Source organism: Curcuma longa, chromosome 3, assembly GCF_044706935.1.
Source record: "Curcuma longa cultivar G26 ecotype Majalengka, Jawa Barat chromosome 3, ITB_CL_G26_1.1, whole genome shotgun sequence".
Lineage (NCBI taxonomy): Eukaryota > Viridiplantae > Streptophyta > Magnoliopsida > Zingiberales > Zingiberaceae > Curcuma > Curcuma longa.
Genome location: NC_133863.1, coordinates 19,005,891 through 19,023,744, shown reverse-complemented (window position 1 = coordinate 19,023,744; position 17,854 = coordinate 19,005,891). Strand labels below are relative to the sequence as shown.

Sequence of the window (17,854 nt, the reverse complement as noted above, 5' to 3'; positions counted from 1 at the left end):
TCCAAGGTCTTCTGAGGTCTTCAAAAATTCTTCCGAATGACTCTGAGAGGTCTTCAAGAATTCTTCCGAAGGTCTCCATGAATTCTTCCTAAGGTCTCCATGAATTCTTCCTAAGGTGGATTTGAGGATTTCCAGAGGCTACAGTAGGGACCTCGAGGAGGAATTGGTTTTGGCCTCCGATGGGCTTAAGCTTCCTATGTTCCTCCTGAACACACAGCTTAAGTCCATCAATAATAACTCATTCTACTAAAGAGTTATTATTCCACTACCGCACCAATCCCATATTATATTATGGGCTCCTTCTTGTTGGCGATCTGGATCTCCGTCCTGCGTTCCGGATTCTATCCGCTCTGAAAAGCATAGAACCCCACTGGACAAAAATTTTATCCCGCCTGGATCAATTGACAAAGTCTACAAAAGACTAAGTCAATCAATCCTTCAGGATCACCGATTCCTAAATTACCTATTGTGTCTGGAGAAGCCCTGCCACCGCTAGTCCCAAAACATGATCATAATATGCCCCTCGAAAAGTCCGTAAACCTCAAAACGCAAAATCACAAATCCACAAGCCGAAAAGAACGTAAAACCTGGCTCTGATACCACTAAATTGTTACGCCCCGGGAGACAGCTTTCTGAGAGATTTCGGCAGCATCTCCCTTGTAACAATTGACTTTCCCTGAATACATACATGCTATACTAAATCCATAACAGGCTATGGATATGTAATGACAGAATTAAATAAATAAAAGTGATAAACCAAGCTATATGCACATATATCCAATACATAATGATCCACAGGATCACTATCACCATCCCTGCGGCGAAAACAAGCATAACCACACAGATATAAATACGATCCACATCAACCAGTATATCCAAATCAAAAGAATCCCAAAATATCCGATCGACATCCAAAACTCGAAACTCTAGCATCACAAATAGAGTAAACTAAGTCTAAATAAATCTGAGAAACGGATAATATGGGAAATGAAGAATTTGAAAAAAAAAAACTAATTAGATCTCCAGGGACTAGCAGTACAGCTCTCCAGACGGCATCAACCTGAAATAGACATACGGGTAAACGGAGTGAGTTCAAACGAACTCAGCGGGTATCAAGTAGACATGTATCAATTGACTAACAGACAGTAATGGAAATACCGGTAGAAGAATGACCGGAATGAACATCTGAACACATGTGTATATATACTCACCAGAACATGCTAACGATATAATCATAGGTAACATGATCCCTAACAAATCCCTACGCTCCCTGTATATACATATCCAACATATGCAGAAAATCGGACAGTAATCATATCACCAAAGAATCCCTATATCATGCACAAGTATAAAAACAAATCATGGTCACCCCTGCTACCCATCTGATCCTTACATACCAAAGTGAGGTCGCGTGGGTCCTCAATGATAAATGCCCGTCAGATCCATCACCGAGATGTGAGGTCGCGTGGGAACTATGCCCGTCAGATCCATCACACTCGAATGTGAGGTCGCGTGGGAACTGAATATGCCCGTCAGATCCATCACCGATAGGTGAGGTCGTGTGGGAACTGAATATGCCCGTCAGATCCATCACCGATAGGTGAGGTCGCGTGGGAACTAAATCTGCCCGTCAGATCCATCACCGCTAGGTGAGGTCGCGTGGGAACTAAATATGCCCATCAGATCCATCACCGCTAGGTGAGGTCGCGTGGGAACTGTATATGCCCGTCAGATCCATCACCGCTAGGTGAGGTCGCGTGGGAACTATATATGTCCGTCAGATCCAGCACTGGTATGTAAGGTCATATGGGTAGGGGTGTAACCGCTGTGCACTCTGACGTCATCGCTAATGCGTGACCGAATGGACAGTATGCTGGCCAGCATGTCACTATATAAACATGGTATCTAACCCTAGTACAGGTAACCACATCCAATCTATAATGCACACTACACTAATACTAAAGTGGTATAAAATCATATGTCTAGCATGTATATCAGAAAATGTGGTGTATCACAATCAATCAATAGTATATGGAAAGCATAACATGGTATACAGTCAAATGAATAGCTGGTAAGTAACTAGATCATATGTATCAAACAAACATCTGTATAAACTGAAAATATAATAACACTGGTAGCTAGAAATAAATACATCTCTAAACATGGCATATCTATAAATAGATAAGTCAGGGACAAGATATATACCCGCCTGCTGAAAGTAGTCAAGATCGAGAAAGTGAACCTCCGTCTAGAATCCGATTCAATATCCTGTAATTAAAATAAACAATATTCCTAAATACAACGATATATATATATAAATGCTCTTATCGAATAAAATCCTAACTGATTCGACCACAACGCATAAACCCAACAGATTACACTTCTTCAACAGAACCCTAATCGATCCTTACCACCTCGATCCATTCAACTTGATCAACCCATTGCACACAACTCTAATATTATTATTAAACCAATCCAACAGTACTTAAACCACAATCCATTAACAACTATCAATAGTAAGTCAAAATCTCACATCTACAACTCAATCAGTTTCTAATCCACAGCTCCATTTCAAGAAACCAAAAATCAATAATAAATTACCTTAAAGCTTAACAATGTTCAAGCCCTAAAATTCCAGATCCAAGCTCACTTCATGAACCGAACACCTCAATTCAAATCCAACTGTATCCTGCCCAGCTTCAACCACCCAAACACTTGCATCAACCACCATTTAAATGCACATTCTAATAATCAATTAGAATCAACAAGATTCTTACCTCAGCTTTGATCCAAACCCAGCCCTAAATCCAACTCCTTTGCAACCGAAATCAACAGAAGTTCTTCTTCTTGCTTACGATCAGAATCGAGGAACCTTCACTCTGACCAGATCTGAGGTGATACCAAGAATCCTAATAAGATTATACCCTGTTAATTCCTATAATTTTATTGGAAGGGAAGATTAAGGAGGCTGATTAAAATAGATCAAAGGTGGTTTGGGTTTGATTAATTAAATCTAACTCATCCAATTGGATTAAGGGTTAATGGGTAGTGGTTTAAGGGTGTTATTGGATCCTAAACCAACCCGTAAAGAAAACTTATATAGCTACAATAACCTAGGTTTCTCCCCATCGCGATTAAAACCTTCGCTTCCGCCGCGTCCCCTCTGTTTCTTCTTCGTCTTCGCCAACTTCCCTTTCGTGCGCCGCCCACCTTCGCCCCTCCTTTGTTTGCAAGCATGCGCAGCCGCCGCCACCGCCTTCTTCCCTCCTCTACCGCTGCCCTGCCGCCACCTCCCTTGGTCAGACGACGCCGCTGCCCCCTCCCTTGCGGACGACGCCGCCGCCGCCGCGTGAGGACCACAGCCACCTCCCTTACCCGACGCAACCCCTGTTCTTGTCTCCGCCGACGCGCTCTTTGCTTCTTCTGCTACTTCGACCGGCTCGAGCTTGGGGGAGAAGATCGGTGATCTCCCTGTTCGATCGTGAATGAAGAGGAGTCGGAGCTGTTTTGGGATTTGGCCGGCGGCAAATAGGTAAGGCAAAGGTCGGGTATTACTGTTTTGGCTTCGTAAATTGAATCTTATTAGGATTCTTGGTATCACCTCAGATCTGGTCAGAGTGAAGGTTCCTCGATTCTGATCGTAAGCAAGAAGAAGAACTTCTGTTGATTTCGGTTGCAAAGGAGTTGGATTTAGGGCTGGGTTTGGATCAAAGCTGAGGTAAGAATCTTGTTGATTCTAATTGATTATTAGAATGTGCATTTAAATGGTGGTTGATGCAAGTGTTTGGGTGGTTGAAGCTGGGCAGGATACAGATTGATTCGAATTGAGGTGTTCGGTTCATGAAGTGAGCTTGGATCTGGAATTTTAGGGCTTGAACATTGTTAAGCTTTAAGGTAAGTTGTTATTGATTTTGGTTTCTTGAAATGGAGCTGTTGGTTAGAAACAGATTGAGTTGTAGATGTGAGATTTTGACTTGCGATTGGTAGTTGTTAATGGATTGTGGTTTAAGTACTGTTGGATTGGTTTAATGATAATATTAGAGTTGTGTTCAATGGTTTGATCAAGTTGGTTGGATCGAGGTGGTAAGGATCGATTAGGGTTCTGTTGAAGAAGTGTAATCTGGTTGGGTTTATGAGTTGTGGTCGAATCAGTTAGGATTTTATTGGATAAGAGCATTTATATATATATATATATATATATATATATCGTTGTATTTAGGAATATTGTTTATTTTAATTACAGGATATTGAACCGGATTTCTAGACGGAGGTTCACTTTCCCGATCTTGATTACTTTCAGCAGGCGAGTATCTTGTCTCTGACTTATCTATTTATATATATGCCATGTTTAGACATGTATTTATTTCTAGCTCCCAGTGTTATTATATTTTCAGTGTATACATATTTTGGTTGATACATATGATCTAGTTACTTACCAGATATTCATTTGACTGTATATCATGTGATGCTTTCCATATACTACTGATTGATTGTGATACATCATATTTTCCGATGCACATGCTAGACATATGACTTTATACCACTTTAGTATTAGGGTAGTGTGCATCATAGATTGGATGTGGTTACCTGTACTAGGGTTAGATACCATGTTTATATAGTGACATGCTGGCCAGCATACTGTCCATTCGGTCACGCATTAGCGATGACGTCAGAGTGCACAGCGGTTATACTCCTACCCATATGACCTTACATACCAGTGCTGGATCTGACGGGCATATTTGGTTCCCACGCGACCTCACCTAGCGGTGATGGATCTGACGGGCATATTTAGTTCCCACGCGACCTCACCTAACGGTGATGGATCTGACGGGCATATTTAGTTCCCACGCGACCTCACCTAGCGGTGATGGATCTGACGGGCATATTCAGTTCCCACGCGACCTCACCTATCGGTGATGGATCTGACGGGCATATTCAGTTCCCACGCGACCTCACCATTCGAGTGTGATGGATCTGACGGGCATAGTTCCCACGCGACCTCACATCGAGTGTGATGGATCTGACGGGCATTTATCATTGAGGACCCACGCGACCGCACTTTGGTATGTAAGGATCAGATGGGTAGCAGGGGTGACCAGGATAGGTTTTTATACTTGTGCATGATATAGGGAGTCTTTGGTGATATGGTTACTTTCCGATTTTCTGCATATGTTGTATATGTATATACAGGGAGCGTAGGGATTTGTTAGGAATCATGTTACCTATGATTATATCGTTAGCATGTTCTGGTGAGTATATATACACACATGTTCAGATTTTCATTCCTGTCATTCTTCTACCGGTATTTCCATTACTGTCTACTAGCTAATTGATACTTGTCTACTTGATACCCGCTGAGTTCGTTTGAACTCACTCCGTTTACCCGTATGTCTATTTCAGGTTGATGCCGTCTGGAGAGCTGTACTGCTAGTCCCTGGAGATCTACTTAGTGGATCTATATATCATGTTTGTATTCAGGGAAAGTCAATTGTTACAGGGGAGATGCTGCCGAAATTTCTCGGAAAGCTGTCTCCCGGGGCATAACAATTAAACCTTCATGTTTCCGGTATTTTACATAGCATGCATAATATACAATCACATAACATCCAACAGTCACATCACAATCCAACAAATATCTACAATAGACATGTACACATGTCTATAAGTCTGTCCGACCAACCAACCAACCAACCAACCAACCAACCAACAGTCACATGCATCAAAATGCGAAAACAAATCTGAGGATATATGAAGAAAAGATAGAAGAAGAAGAGATCATCGTGGTCCGCCGGAGACTCTACTTGATTCTTCGTCACTATCTTGTCTTCGCCTGCATACAAAAATAAGATAAAGAAAAAGTATCATTCTTAAAATTAAAACTAAAACCTATAAATTAAATATGTAAAGACTAACCTTTTTTTTTGATTTGTTTATAAAAACCTGTTTAACAAAAAACAAACAGTATTATTAACAATATATAAATTATTAACTTGCAGCTGTAATAAAATGCATGTCAAATAAATAAAATAATGCTTAAAAAAATGCATACACAAAAAAACTCATGAAGGATCACCACCATCGTCGCTGTCGTCGTCGTCGTCATCGTCGTCGTCGTCACCAAGTTGCAACTGAAAATGTTGCAAAATCCGCTCTTGTTGTTTTTGCAATTTTTTAATTTGGTTATCTCTTTGTTTCATTTGTTTATCTCTTCGTATCATTTCCTCGTCTCTTTGTTGTAATAGCCCTTTCAATTGAGTGACCTCCTCTGTCAAGCTATGTATCTGTGATGTGACGGCAGGGGAGGTGGTAGAAGAGGTACCAGCAACTCTATGGGTTCTGCTCAAAGAACCCATACCCAAAATCCTTCCACCACCTTTGCATCCCCCACTCGCCTCCAACCACAGACTCAATTCATTCCCAACTGAGGACTCAGATCCCTCAGAGCTAGCAACTGAAGAAAGCTCAGTAAATTTATCCTGTATTATCAAAAGATATATCAATAAGTTATAATATTTTAGAAATTAAACACATAAATATTTAAAAATATATTAAAACCTTCATGGCTTTTGCTCGGTCTCCGCTCCAACTCTTGTCTTTTTTCTGGAACGCGCGAGTAAAAGTATCGATGAAATCAGGATCTCGGCCTATTTCCTTAGCCTAAAAAAATATTGTTAGATATATAAACAAAAATATGAAATAAATTTAAATTGAAGTAGTTGAAAGAAATTACCAATCTACGCGTATGCTCATCCATATTGATTGAGCCGCCCGCATACGTCGCAGATGAGGCACCAGTATTATAAGCTTGATTCAGCTTATTCTGATTACTTATCTTTTTGCTTTCCTCAGTTTCCCAAAATTTAGAAATTTTCACCCAATTTTCATCAGTGATGCAAGCTGGTTTTTTCTTCCTTGTTTTGGCATGATTTAAGATATGCCGGATGTGATCACCGCATTTTTTTTTAAAAATCCGTCGAATCTCGACTTCATGAGTCGGATCCCAAGTAAACGCTCGCTGAAAGTTAAAACAATGAATTTATTAACTATTATACAATATTATCATATATATATAATTAAATGCATAGTTTACCTTGAATTCACTCCACCACAACTCCTTGGTGGAATCAGGAGTGCTTCTAAAATTCATAGAATCCCCTCGCCAAAGATTGTTCACGATTCTATTAATATCGTGAACAATCCGTACAGGATCATCAGTAAACCTATTATACAATATCAAATAAATAATGTTAAATAATTATCAAAATTTAATTGACAATATAATTAAGATATGATACTTACGAATCACCGAGTGGGACTATCAACACTCGTGTCTGTGCAGCGGCCTGTCCGGTCGAAGGACCTGCTATGGCTCCTGGGGAAGGTCCTGGAGAGGGAGCTGCACCAGAAGGCGAGGGGGCTGCACCTGAAGGTGAGAGGGCTAGATCTGAAGCCGCTGCACCAGAAGTAGAGGGGGCTACATGTGTAGTAGGGGGGCTGCATCTGTAGTAGGGGGAGCTGCACCCGAAGTAGAGGGGCCTGCACCTGAAGGAGTACTACTGCGTCTACCCCGTCGCAACTGTAAAAAAATATATTAGGAAACATATTAGGAAAGATAGGTTAAATGATCTATATAAGAAAAAATGTACAGTTAAAATATTGTAAATGAATCTATCAAAATTTGCATTTTATGAAGAATAAAAATAAATTTACAGATTAAAATGAAATATATATACTTACATTCCATTATCTAAATGAATTTCTAATAATTTTAAAATGTCACCTAACTTACTTAGCATTAATTATCATCATCGTCGTCGTCTTCATCGTCATCGTCATCGTCGTCTTCATCTTCATCGTCGTCTTCATCGTCGTCGTCCTCTTCGTCGTCCTCGTCATCCTCATTTTGATGAATTTCACTTATATCTACGGGTATCACTACTTCGCTGGGATCTCGTAATATAGGGCTAAGGGGTATAGAGCCAAAGATGTGTTGGAATTGGTTCATTCTGATTTGTGTGGCCCTATGTCTATCCAGGCAAGAGGTGGTTTCGAATACTTCATCTCTTTTGTAGACGACTATTCGAGATATGGATACATATACCTGATGCGCCGCAAGTCTGAGTGCTTTGATAAGTTCAAAGAATTTAAGGCAGATGTGGAGAAACATCTTGGTAAGAGTATCAAGACACTACGATCTGATCGTGGTGGCGAGTACCTCTTGGGAGAATTTAGGGATTACTTATCAGAGGCTGGGATTCAATCCCAATTGTCCGCACCTGGTACACCCCAACAGAATGGTGTGGCGGAGCGAAGGAATAGGACTCTTATGGAAATGGTTAGATCGATGATGAGCTATTCAGAATTACCGAGTTCGTTCTGGGGACTTGCTCTAGAAACAGCGGCATATATTCTGAACTTGGTACCTTCTAAATCAGTACCCTCTACTCCCACAGAATTGTGGACTGGGCGCAAGCCTAGTCTAAGACATATTCGGATTTGGGGTAGTCCAGCACATGTGTTGAGGGGAGACGCTGATAAGTTGGAATCACGTACAGAAGTTTGCCTGTTTGTGGGCTATCCTAGAGGAACGAAAGGTGGTTTGTTCTATAGTCCTAAAGATCAGAAGGTCATCGTTAGCACGAATGTCCGATTTTTAGAAGAGGACTATGTAATGAACCACAAGCCCACGAGTAGAATTGTTCTTGAGGAAGTTAGAGGAGATACATCCACTTCAGTACCAATAGTGCAAGATGAGATACCACAAGTAACTGCACCGCGTGTCACAGAGAATGCACAAGAACAGGTGGTGCCTCGTCGTAGTGGGAGGGTTGTTAGACAACCTGATAGATTCATATTTTTGGGAGAGTCCTCGGACTTGGTCCCTGGTGAACATGAAGCTGATCCCTGGAATTATGACGAAGCACTCCAAGATAAAGATGCAGCATCTTGGCAAAGTGCGATGAATTCTGAAATAGAATCTATGTATTCTAATAAGGTCTGGGAGCTTGTAGAGCCAGCAGATGGTGTAAAAGCCATCGGATGCAAGTGGGTCTACAAAAGAAAGAGAGGAGTAGACGGGAAGGTAGAAACCTTCAAAGCAAGGCTTGTTGCGAAAGGGTATACTCAGAAAGAGGGAATCGATTATGAGGAGACCTTTTCGCCGGTAGCTATGCTTAAGTCTATAAGGATTCTCTTATCTATTGCTGCTCATATGGATTATGAGATTTGGCAAATGGATGTCAAGACAGCTTTCCTTAACGGAAGTCTTGAAGAAAACATCTATATGAAGCAACCAGAGGGATTCATTGCAAAGGGCAAAGAGCATCTTGTATGCAAGCTTAATCGATCCATTTATGGACTGAAGCAAGCTTCAAGATCTTGGAACATCCGGTTTGATGAAGTAATCCAGTCATATGGATTTATTCAATGTCCGGATGAGTCTTGTGTATACAAGAAGTGTGACAGAAAACGTGGTGGTATTTCTTGTACTATACGTAGATGATATTTTACTCATTGGCAACAATGTTAAAATATTATCAGACGTAAAGGTATGGTTGTCCAAGCAGTTCGATATGAAAGACTTAGGAGAATGCGCACATATTCTTGGGATCAAAGTTATAAGGGATCGCAAGAAAAGGATGTTGTGCTTATCCCAAGCTTCCTATATCGATACTATCCTAGCTCGTTTTAGCATGCAAAACTCCAAGAAAGGTTTTCTACCTTTTAGGCATGGAGTTCCTCTATCTAAGGAGATGTGTCCTAAGACACCAAAGGAGATAGAGGACATGAAGGCGGTTCCTTATGCTTCGGCAGTAGGAAGCCTAATGTATGCGATGCTATGCACGAGACCGGATATCTGCTTTGCCGTGGGCATGGTTAGCAGATATCAAAGTAATCCAGGACAGGGACATTGGACTGCGGTAAAGCATATATTGAAGTACCTGAGAAGGACTAGGAATTATATGCTAGTTTACCGGGCAGATAATTTAATCCCTGTGGGTTACACGGACTCTGACTTCCAATCAGATAGGGATAAAAGTAAGTCTACATCAGGTTATGTGTTTACATTGGGAGGTGGAGCCATAACATGGAGGAGTATAAAGCAGAAATGCATTTCGGACTCTACCATGGAAGCTGAGTATGTGGCAGCCTCTGAGGCAGCCAAAGAAGCTGTATGGCTCAGGAACTTCTTGATGGACTTAGATGTGATTCCTGGTTTGCCCAAGACTATCACAATTTATTGTGATAATAGTGGTGCAGTTGCAAACTCGAAGGAACCACGAGCCCATAAGGCAAGTAAACACATTGAGCGCAAGTACCACCTGATACGAGACATCGTCAAACGGGGAGAAGTCGCTGTGGTCAAGATTGCATCAGAGGATAACCTGGCAGACCCTTTCACTAAGGCCCTTCCGGCGAGAGCTTTTGATCGGCATGTGGAGGGGATGGGAATCAGATGTATGGCAGCATATGAGGCAGCGTAGTCTTCTAGTATAAGTGGGAGATTGTTGGGATGTATACAAGAATCCTAGCTATCTATGTAAATAAACATTCTGAAAACAACCAAGATGGATTGGACAAACCATTGGACTGGTTGTAGTGTAATTTGGTCTTAGTCTGTCTTGACTATAGAATTACACTAGTACACTAAGTGTGTATTGAGCAGGACCATCTGAGGATTGTTCGATTTATACTGACTATATAATCGAACTAAACCTCTGTTACTATGGATGTACATGCTCTTAATCCCTATATAATAACAAACACATGTACTTAGTATGTACTTCTTTGATTCATCAAAGGGTGAGATTTAGAGCGATAGATCAAAAGGCCCGATGAGTTGGGAAGTAGTATTATGTACATGGTGTGTTGTTGATTATAGAAGGAATCTGTGTCCTAAATATAGGTTGATGATGTCCCCTTGAGGAGCTCATAAGGATTATCATGTAAACCCTGCAGGTGGACTTTGTCCGCATGATAATAAGGTTGAGTGGTACTACTCTTGGATTAGAAGTTAATTAAATTCGAGTTGTCAGTAACTCATTTAATTAACGGACATACGATATCTTAAACACAGGGAGATTAATGTACTTATAGTAAGAAGGAGCCCATATTGTAATATGGGATTGGTGCGGTAGTGCAATAATAACTCTCTAGTGGAATGAGTTATTATTGATGGACTTAAGCTGTGTGTTCAGGAAGAACATGGGAAGCTTAAGCCCATCGGGAGACCAAAACCAATTCCTCCTCTAGGTCCCTACTGTAGCCTCTGAAAATCCTCGAATCCACCTCAGGAAGAATTCTTGAAGACCTCTCGGAGACCTTCGGAAGAATTCTTGAAGACCTCTTGGAGACCTTCGGAAGAATTCTCAAAGACTTCTCGGAGACCTTCGGAAGAATTCTCGAAGACCGACGAAAGAATTTCGGAAGAATTCTTTGAGAAATTTCAGATAGGAAATTCTATTTATAAAAGAAAATTTCTGAAATTTTATTTAGAATTTTTCGAAAAAAATTCTGATAAGAAAGAAATTTTTTATAAGAATTTCCGCTAAGAAATTTCGTCTCTTCTCGTATAAAATTTTATTATAAAATTTTATGAATTAATTTTGTTAAATTAAAAAAATATTAATTATGGAATCTCGTTAAATATTAGCGAGATATAATTAAAAGATTTTGTTAAAGATAAGAACAAAATTAATATAATGGAAACTTATTAAAAAGATAACAAATCTTATCCGTTGGATTTTATTAGATTTGTTCTAATAAAATCTTATAAAAATTTGTTAGACTTTTTCTTAAATTTCCTAGATGGCATAACTATATAAAGAGGGATTTAGGGGAGCCAAAAGAATATACAACAATTGAGTTCTCTCCTCCCCTAGGGTCGGCGGCACCAAGAAGAAGCTCTTCCTTTTTTTGTTGCCGCCACCTCTACTTCCTTCTTTTCTCTCTAGGGCCGGCGCCTCCCTTAGGTTTTCTTCTCCTATTGATTCCTTAGGGCCGACTCTCTTCTCCTCTTCTACTTCCCTTAGGGCCTGCACTTCCTTGGTGTCTTTATTCCCTTAGGGCCGGCGGCCAAGAAGAAGAAGGAAGGAGAAGAACGAGAGAAGGAAAAGAAAGCTTGGTTGCTTGGTTTCTTGCCATCGGAGAGAAGACTTTTGGTGGAGAAATCTTGAAGGATCATTGTCCACACAACGTTCGAGAAGAGGAGAGGATATACAGCAGAAGATCAAGGGGTCATCCACCTCCTTCAAAGACAACCCGAAGAAGAGATACAATTTATGTTTCCACTTTAATAAATTGTTCTTCTTATCTCGGATCCTGTAAACCAAACACAAAAGCCTAATGATCTAAATGCGTCGATCAAACTTTGTTTGATCGACTATGAGGGCAACTTGAAATCATTTTTGAAAAAAATTTTATTCTGCAAGAATTCACCAAGAATGGTTTTCTAGTGTTTCCCATCAGAAAAAGTTTAGTTGCGAAAATTACGACGATAAATTTTTATCTCTAAATTCGTCGCCATTTGGCGATGAATTCACGATTCATCGCCAATTTGGCGATGAATTCGCGATTCGTTGCCAAAATTTGGCAAAGGAGAAGGGATCGGATGGATGAGTTAGGGCATTTGGCGACGAAAGCATTTTCGTCGCCAAAGTCGTCGTAAATTTGGCGACGAGTTCACGATTCATCGCCAATTTGGTGACGAATTCACGATTCGTCGCCAACTTTGGCAAAGGAGAAGAGATCGGGACGGTGGATGAGTTAGTGTTAACCTTAACTCCCCTGCTTCTAGGTCTCCCCTTGAACTTGTACTTAGTTTAAAACAAGTAGTATTTTTAAAAATATTATTTTTAGTTCTCTTCCCTTGAACTTGATATTACTTAGTTTTGATCAAACTGAAGTAAAATTATTCAAATCCTTAAAAGTAAAAACATTAAGTTTTTGAGAACTATGAAAAATCTTTGAACTTTTTAAAACATTTTAAATTTTAGAACTTAAGTTCAAAAAGCATATTTAATTTACAAACTTTTGAAAATTTTAACTTAAAATTGAAGTTTAAAAATATTTTTTTAAAAAATAAGCTTGAAAGAAATTTTTTTAAAAAAATTTTGCCTTAAAAATTTTTAATGCTTGAAAACACTTTTGAATACTTGAAACTCATAATTCTCTCCCCTTTGACATAATAAAAAAATAATACCTAAGTGGTTTGAGTCCAAACATTGTAATAATAGATAAAATATTTAGAAAAAAATTTTATTCGAGGGGCGAGTGTCCAATATAGGTTTTAGCTAACTAGTAAGAAGTAGTAGCTTGACCCAGTTAATCACGTGTAAGTGTATCATTCCATTGAACTTTAAGCTTAGGAACACTTAACTTGATTCATTGTATTTTAAAGCCCAAGTAAGGTTCGATGCACTGACATAAGCATCTGATACTTAGGCTAGAATCCTATGCATCTCACACCATTCTAAGTTTCACAATCATAATCAAGGTACCTAATGTGCTTTGTAAGATGCTCCATTTAAATCTATAGGAACATGCTTTCTAGGGGGTTGATTCTAGTCTACGGCTAAATCACTCCTTCTTTACTTTTGAAATTAAAAGGAAAAATTTAAAAATAGGTTTCACTACAAAACTATAGGGTATTAGCAACGAAATTTTACGATGAATTATTTTTGTCGCAAATTTGGGATGAATTTTACGACGAAATATATTTTTATCGTAAGTTTGCAATGAAATTGGCAACGAAAAAGGTTTAGTTGCGAAAATTGCGATGATAAATTTTTGTTGCTAAATTCGTCGCCATTTGGCGATGAATTCATGATTCGTCGCCAATTTGGCGACGAATTTGCGATTCATCGCCAACTTTGGCAAAGGAGAAGGGATCGAGTGGATGAGTTTGGGCATTTGACGACGAAAGTATTTTCGTCACAAATTTGATGACAAATTCACGATTTGTCACCAATTTGGTGACGAATTCACGATTCGTCGTCATCTTTGGCAATGGAGAAGGGATCGGGACGGTGGATGAGTTAGTGCATTTGGCGATGAAAGCATTTTCGTCGCTAAATTCATCGTAAATTTATGACGAATCATCGATTCATCATAAAATTTATGATGAATCCGTAATTCATCACAAATTTGACGACAAATTCATGATTCGTCGCCAATTTGGCGATGAATTCGTGATTCTTCGCCAACTTTGGCAAAGGAGAAGGGATCAGATGGATGAGTTAGGGCATTTGGCGATGAAAGCATTTTCGTCGCCAAATTTATAGCTAATTTATGACAAATCATCAATTCATCGCAAAATCAGCGACGAATCCGCATTTCATCACAAATTTGGCGATGAAAGCGAAAGGAATGAGCCTTTCTAAATTACACAAATTTATTGAAATTTCTCGCTCTAATGTCTCCATGTGTGAGGATTTCAAAACTGTTGAGCAAATATCATGAAGAAACATACTTAATTTTGTAATGACACTCCATACAAAATTTGGTAAGAGCTCTTTAAAAGCGATAGGAATGAGCCTTTCCATAAATATATGAAAAATTTTTCAAAATAAAAGATAAACTTTTTAAAACCTTTGAAAAATTACTTTATAATAAATTTGAAAAACATATGAATTTTGAAAACACTTGCATTTTTTCTATTCTACCAAGCATAGAAAAATGCACACGCACATCTCAAAAAAATAATTTCCAACAAACACACACACGTACGCACAAACCTCTCACCGCTACGCGAACACAAGGTTCGAGAGCCGTGGAGGGAGGTAGGCCGCACGAATAAAAGAAAAAAATAAATAAAAATGAGAACAAATATAGGTGCAATACGAGGACTTTCTATGTGGTCACCCATCCTAGTACTGCTCTCGCCCAAGCATGCTTAACTTCGGAGTTCGGATGGGATCTAGTACATTAGTCCTGGTATGATCGCACCCATCCTTCTCACCACACGCTCCCTATTTATCCTGCTAATGGTCATCGACAAAAAGCAACCTTCGTCGCATCGTGCGGATCCCTAAATCCATCCATCTGCGATTTCCCCACCAAACGACCACGAAATCACTAGAGGATGAGAGACCACCGAAAAATGCACACACACTCCTCGAAAAAATAATTCCCGATAAATACATACATGTACACACAAACCTCTTGCCGCTACACGAACACAAGGCTCGAGAGCCGAGGAGGGAGGCAGCCTGGACGAACAAAAGAAAAAATGAATAAAAACACGAGCAAAAATAAAAAATAGGTGCAACATGAGGACTTCCAAGGGGTCACCCATCCTAGTACTGCTCTTCGGAGTTCTGATGAGATCCGGTGCATTAGGTCTGGTATAATCGCACCCATCCTTCTTGCCACACACTCCCTATTTATCCCGCCAATGGTCGTCGACAAAAAACTGTTGGATTGGGTTGGACCGGCTAGAGGGGGTGAATAGACGGTTTGAGCAAGGTTGCAGAATAGACACTCATTTTCTTAAAAAAAAAACTTGGTTGTAACTCGGTCGTTGCTTCCAAGGCAATTGACGCTCCAACAAAACTCTTTTAGGCGGGAAGCCTTTACAGTTGTAGCACAGAGAGAGAATGACAAAAGTAATTGATGATCTGAGTTCTAAAACTCTAATTCTTATTTATAGCCCAAGAGAATAGATCTGGATCTTTGTTCGTAGATGAACTTTCTCTTGGTCGTTGATCCGTTGATGCGATCCCAACCGTTGATAGGAGATAACCTTAAATCTCGAGCGTTGATTAAATAAAGATAAACTTTATCTTTAATAAAAGATAAAGAGAATTATCCTTAATAAAAATTAAGTATTTATCTTTTATATGATAAAAGATAAATCTTATTTTTTTTTTTTCAACAGCCACGTCCAAAAAGTCCAAGTCTAAGTCTTCTTCTCTGGTCAAAGTCTACAATCAAAGTCAACAGTCAAAGCCAATGGTTTGACTTTTGTTGACTTTTTGTAGAATTTTTGATTGGGTGATTTCTGGCCAACCGGACTTAGACTCACCCAAATCCAACTCTGGCCTTTTACCCCTCAAGCGTGCTTCCTCCCGGCTTCTCGTCCCTCGGTCTTCGCATACGTCTTTCCGTAGCTTCCACGTCCCTCGGATTGCACCGAGCTCATCGGCTCACTTTCCCGCGCAACCCTTCTCGTCCGCTACGTCTTACGCTTGACTTCCTTCGTACCTAAGTTTCTGCACACTTAGCAGAGAAATTTGGACAACACAGAACCTAGCTTAACCTGGTTGATCTTATCAAAACTAATCGGGATACCGACAATCTTCTCCTTTTTGATGTGCATCAACCCAGGTTCAGTTAGGATTAAATCAAAAAATAAGAAAAACAAATAGAACTAAATAAATAGGTTAAATATAAATTTTTTTTTGTTAGAACTATAACCTCCTCCTGAACCTCAGTCTACTCTTCCCCTTTGATCATAGCAAAAATGGAGTGAATAAAATTAGGGAAAGAAAGAAAATATTTATGTAAATGCAATAGAAAGTCAGAAAAATTTAAAAATATTTTCTTAGTGTTCAATTAATATACAGTAGACCACAAAAAAATTTGGTCTTCAAAAATTAGCGTTGCCAAAGATTTTTAAAAATTTAAAATGATAATTTTATTTTAAAAATAAAAGAAATAATTTCATTAAGAGAAAAATTTAAAAGTTATTGTGAAATTTAAGTAAATATTTTGAGAATACTACAAAAAAATTTTGAATTAATTCTGTAAAAAAAATAAAAAATTAACAGATTAAGGAATATAAAAATTTAATTTATTTTAAAATTAAAAATTGACTGAAAAAATTCAAAATTTTTTTAAACAAAGTCAATATATGATATATAGATTCAAAAAAATTAGATCTGATCAAAATATTTTATTATCAAATTTTTAAAATTAAAAAATAAGATTTCATTATAGAATTCATAGAAAATTAAAAACTATTAGAAAAATCTAAAATTTTTTATAGAGGTCGAGGATAGAGATTTGAGATTTTAGAAAAAATTTTAACTTTAAATTCATTCTCTAAGTTCAAAAATAAAATAAATATTTATAGAGAAGAATTATGAAAATTTGAAAAAATATTTAAAAAATTTCATAAAATTCTCAGTAGATGAACAACATAATTATGCATCGAGGAAAAATAGAAATATAATTTTTTATCACTAAAAATTAATCAAACTAAATTTTCTAAGATAACAAGAAAATAATATTAATTAAGTAAAAAAAGAAAAGAAAAAACATATTAGTCAGTGCATGCATATGTAATAGCATAATAGAGATCAGTTTAAAATATATTTGGGAACTCAAAATAAGTTCCTATCTACTGGATTGATTAAAAATCTCGGAGGAATATAGTTTTGGGCACATTTCTAAGTTGGTCCCTGTGATTTTTAATATACCAGTTCAAATTATCAAGATAACTATTTTTCTTTTTCAGAAGATAAATATGATAAATATTAGAATTATCAGAAGAAGATGCAAGGGCATTTAACTCTATTACAATTGGATGGCAACTGATAGATTTAAGGGTTAAATTATTGCTAACCAATCATTTTTTGTTGCTTTATATCTTCCAAGGAACAACTATATTAATTTTTCTTGCCTTCTGTCATTCATAAATGTTCTCTATTTCCTATTTTCATATTATGTCAAAATTAAAATAAATGGTTTTCCCTCCTTTAGTGTCTATGACCTTTAGTTATTCTTGAGTTGGGGTATTTCTAACATTATCTTTTTCCCGTTCTCAATCTCTCATCTTGGTATGGTATGGTTTTTCTAATTACCAAGCATCCTGTTTCATAAGTAATTGGCTATGGAACTAAGAAAATAGATA

General features: G+C 38.3%; 1 protein-coding gene and 1 non-coding gene across 2 annotated transcripts in view; both read right to left on the bottom strand.

Annotated features, from left to right (window-relative positions):
* Positions 1-6,059: 6,059 nt before the first annotated feature.
* Positions 6,060-17,854, bottom strand: part of LOC141823833 (uncharacterized) — a 37,247-nt gene continuing 25,452 nt past the window's right edge. Inside the window, exons 2-7 of the mRNA XM_074711053.1 lie at positions 15,160-15,209; positions 7,307-7,576; positions 7,091-7,220; positions 6,731-7,015; positions 6,556-6,657; positions 6,060-6,476 (exon numbers count right to left, since the gene is read on the bottom strand). Coding sequence (XP_074567154.1) covers positions 6,060-6,476; positions 6,556-6,657; positions 6,731-7,015; positions 7,091-7,220; positions 7,307-7,576; positions 15,160-15,209 — 1,254 coding nt within the window. The remainder of the gene's footprint in view (positions 6,477-6,555; positions 6,658-6,730; positions 7,016-7,090; positions 7,221-7,306; positions 7,577-15,159; positions 15,210-17,854) is intronic.
* On the bottom strand, positions 14,830-14,948 carry LOC141825767 (5S ribosomal RNA). The gene has a single exon (XR_012601523.1). It is a non-coding gene; the product is annotated as a 5S ribosomal RNA (ribosomal RNA).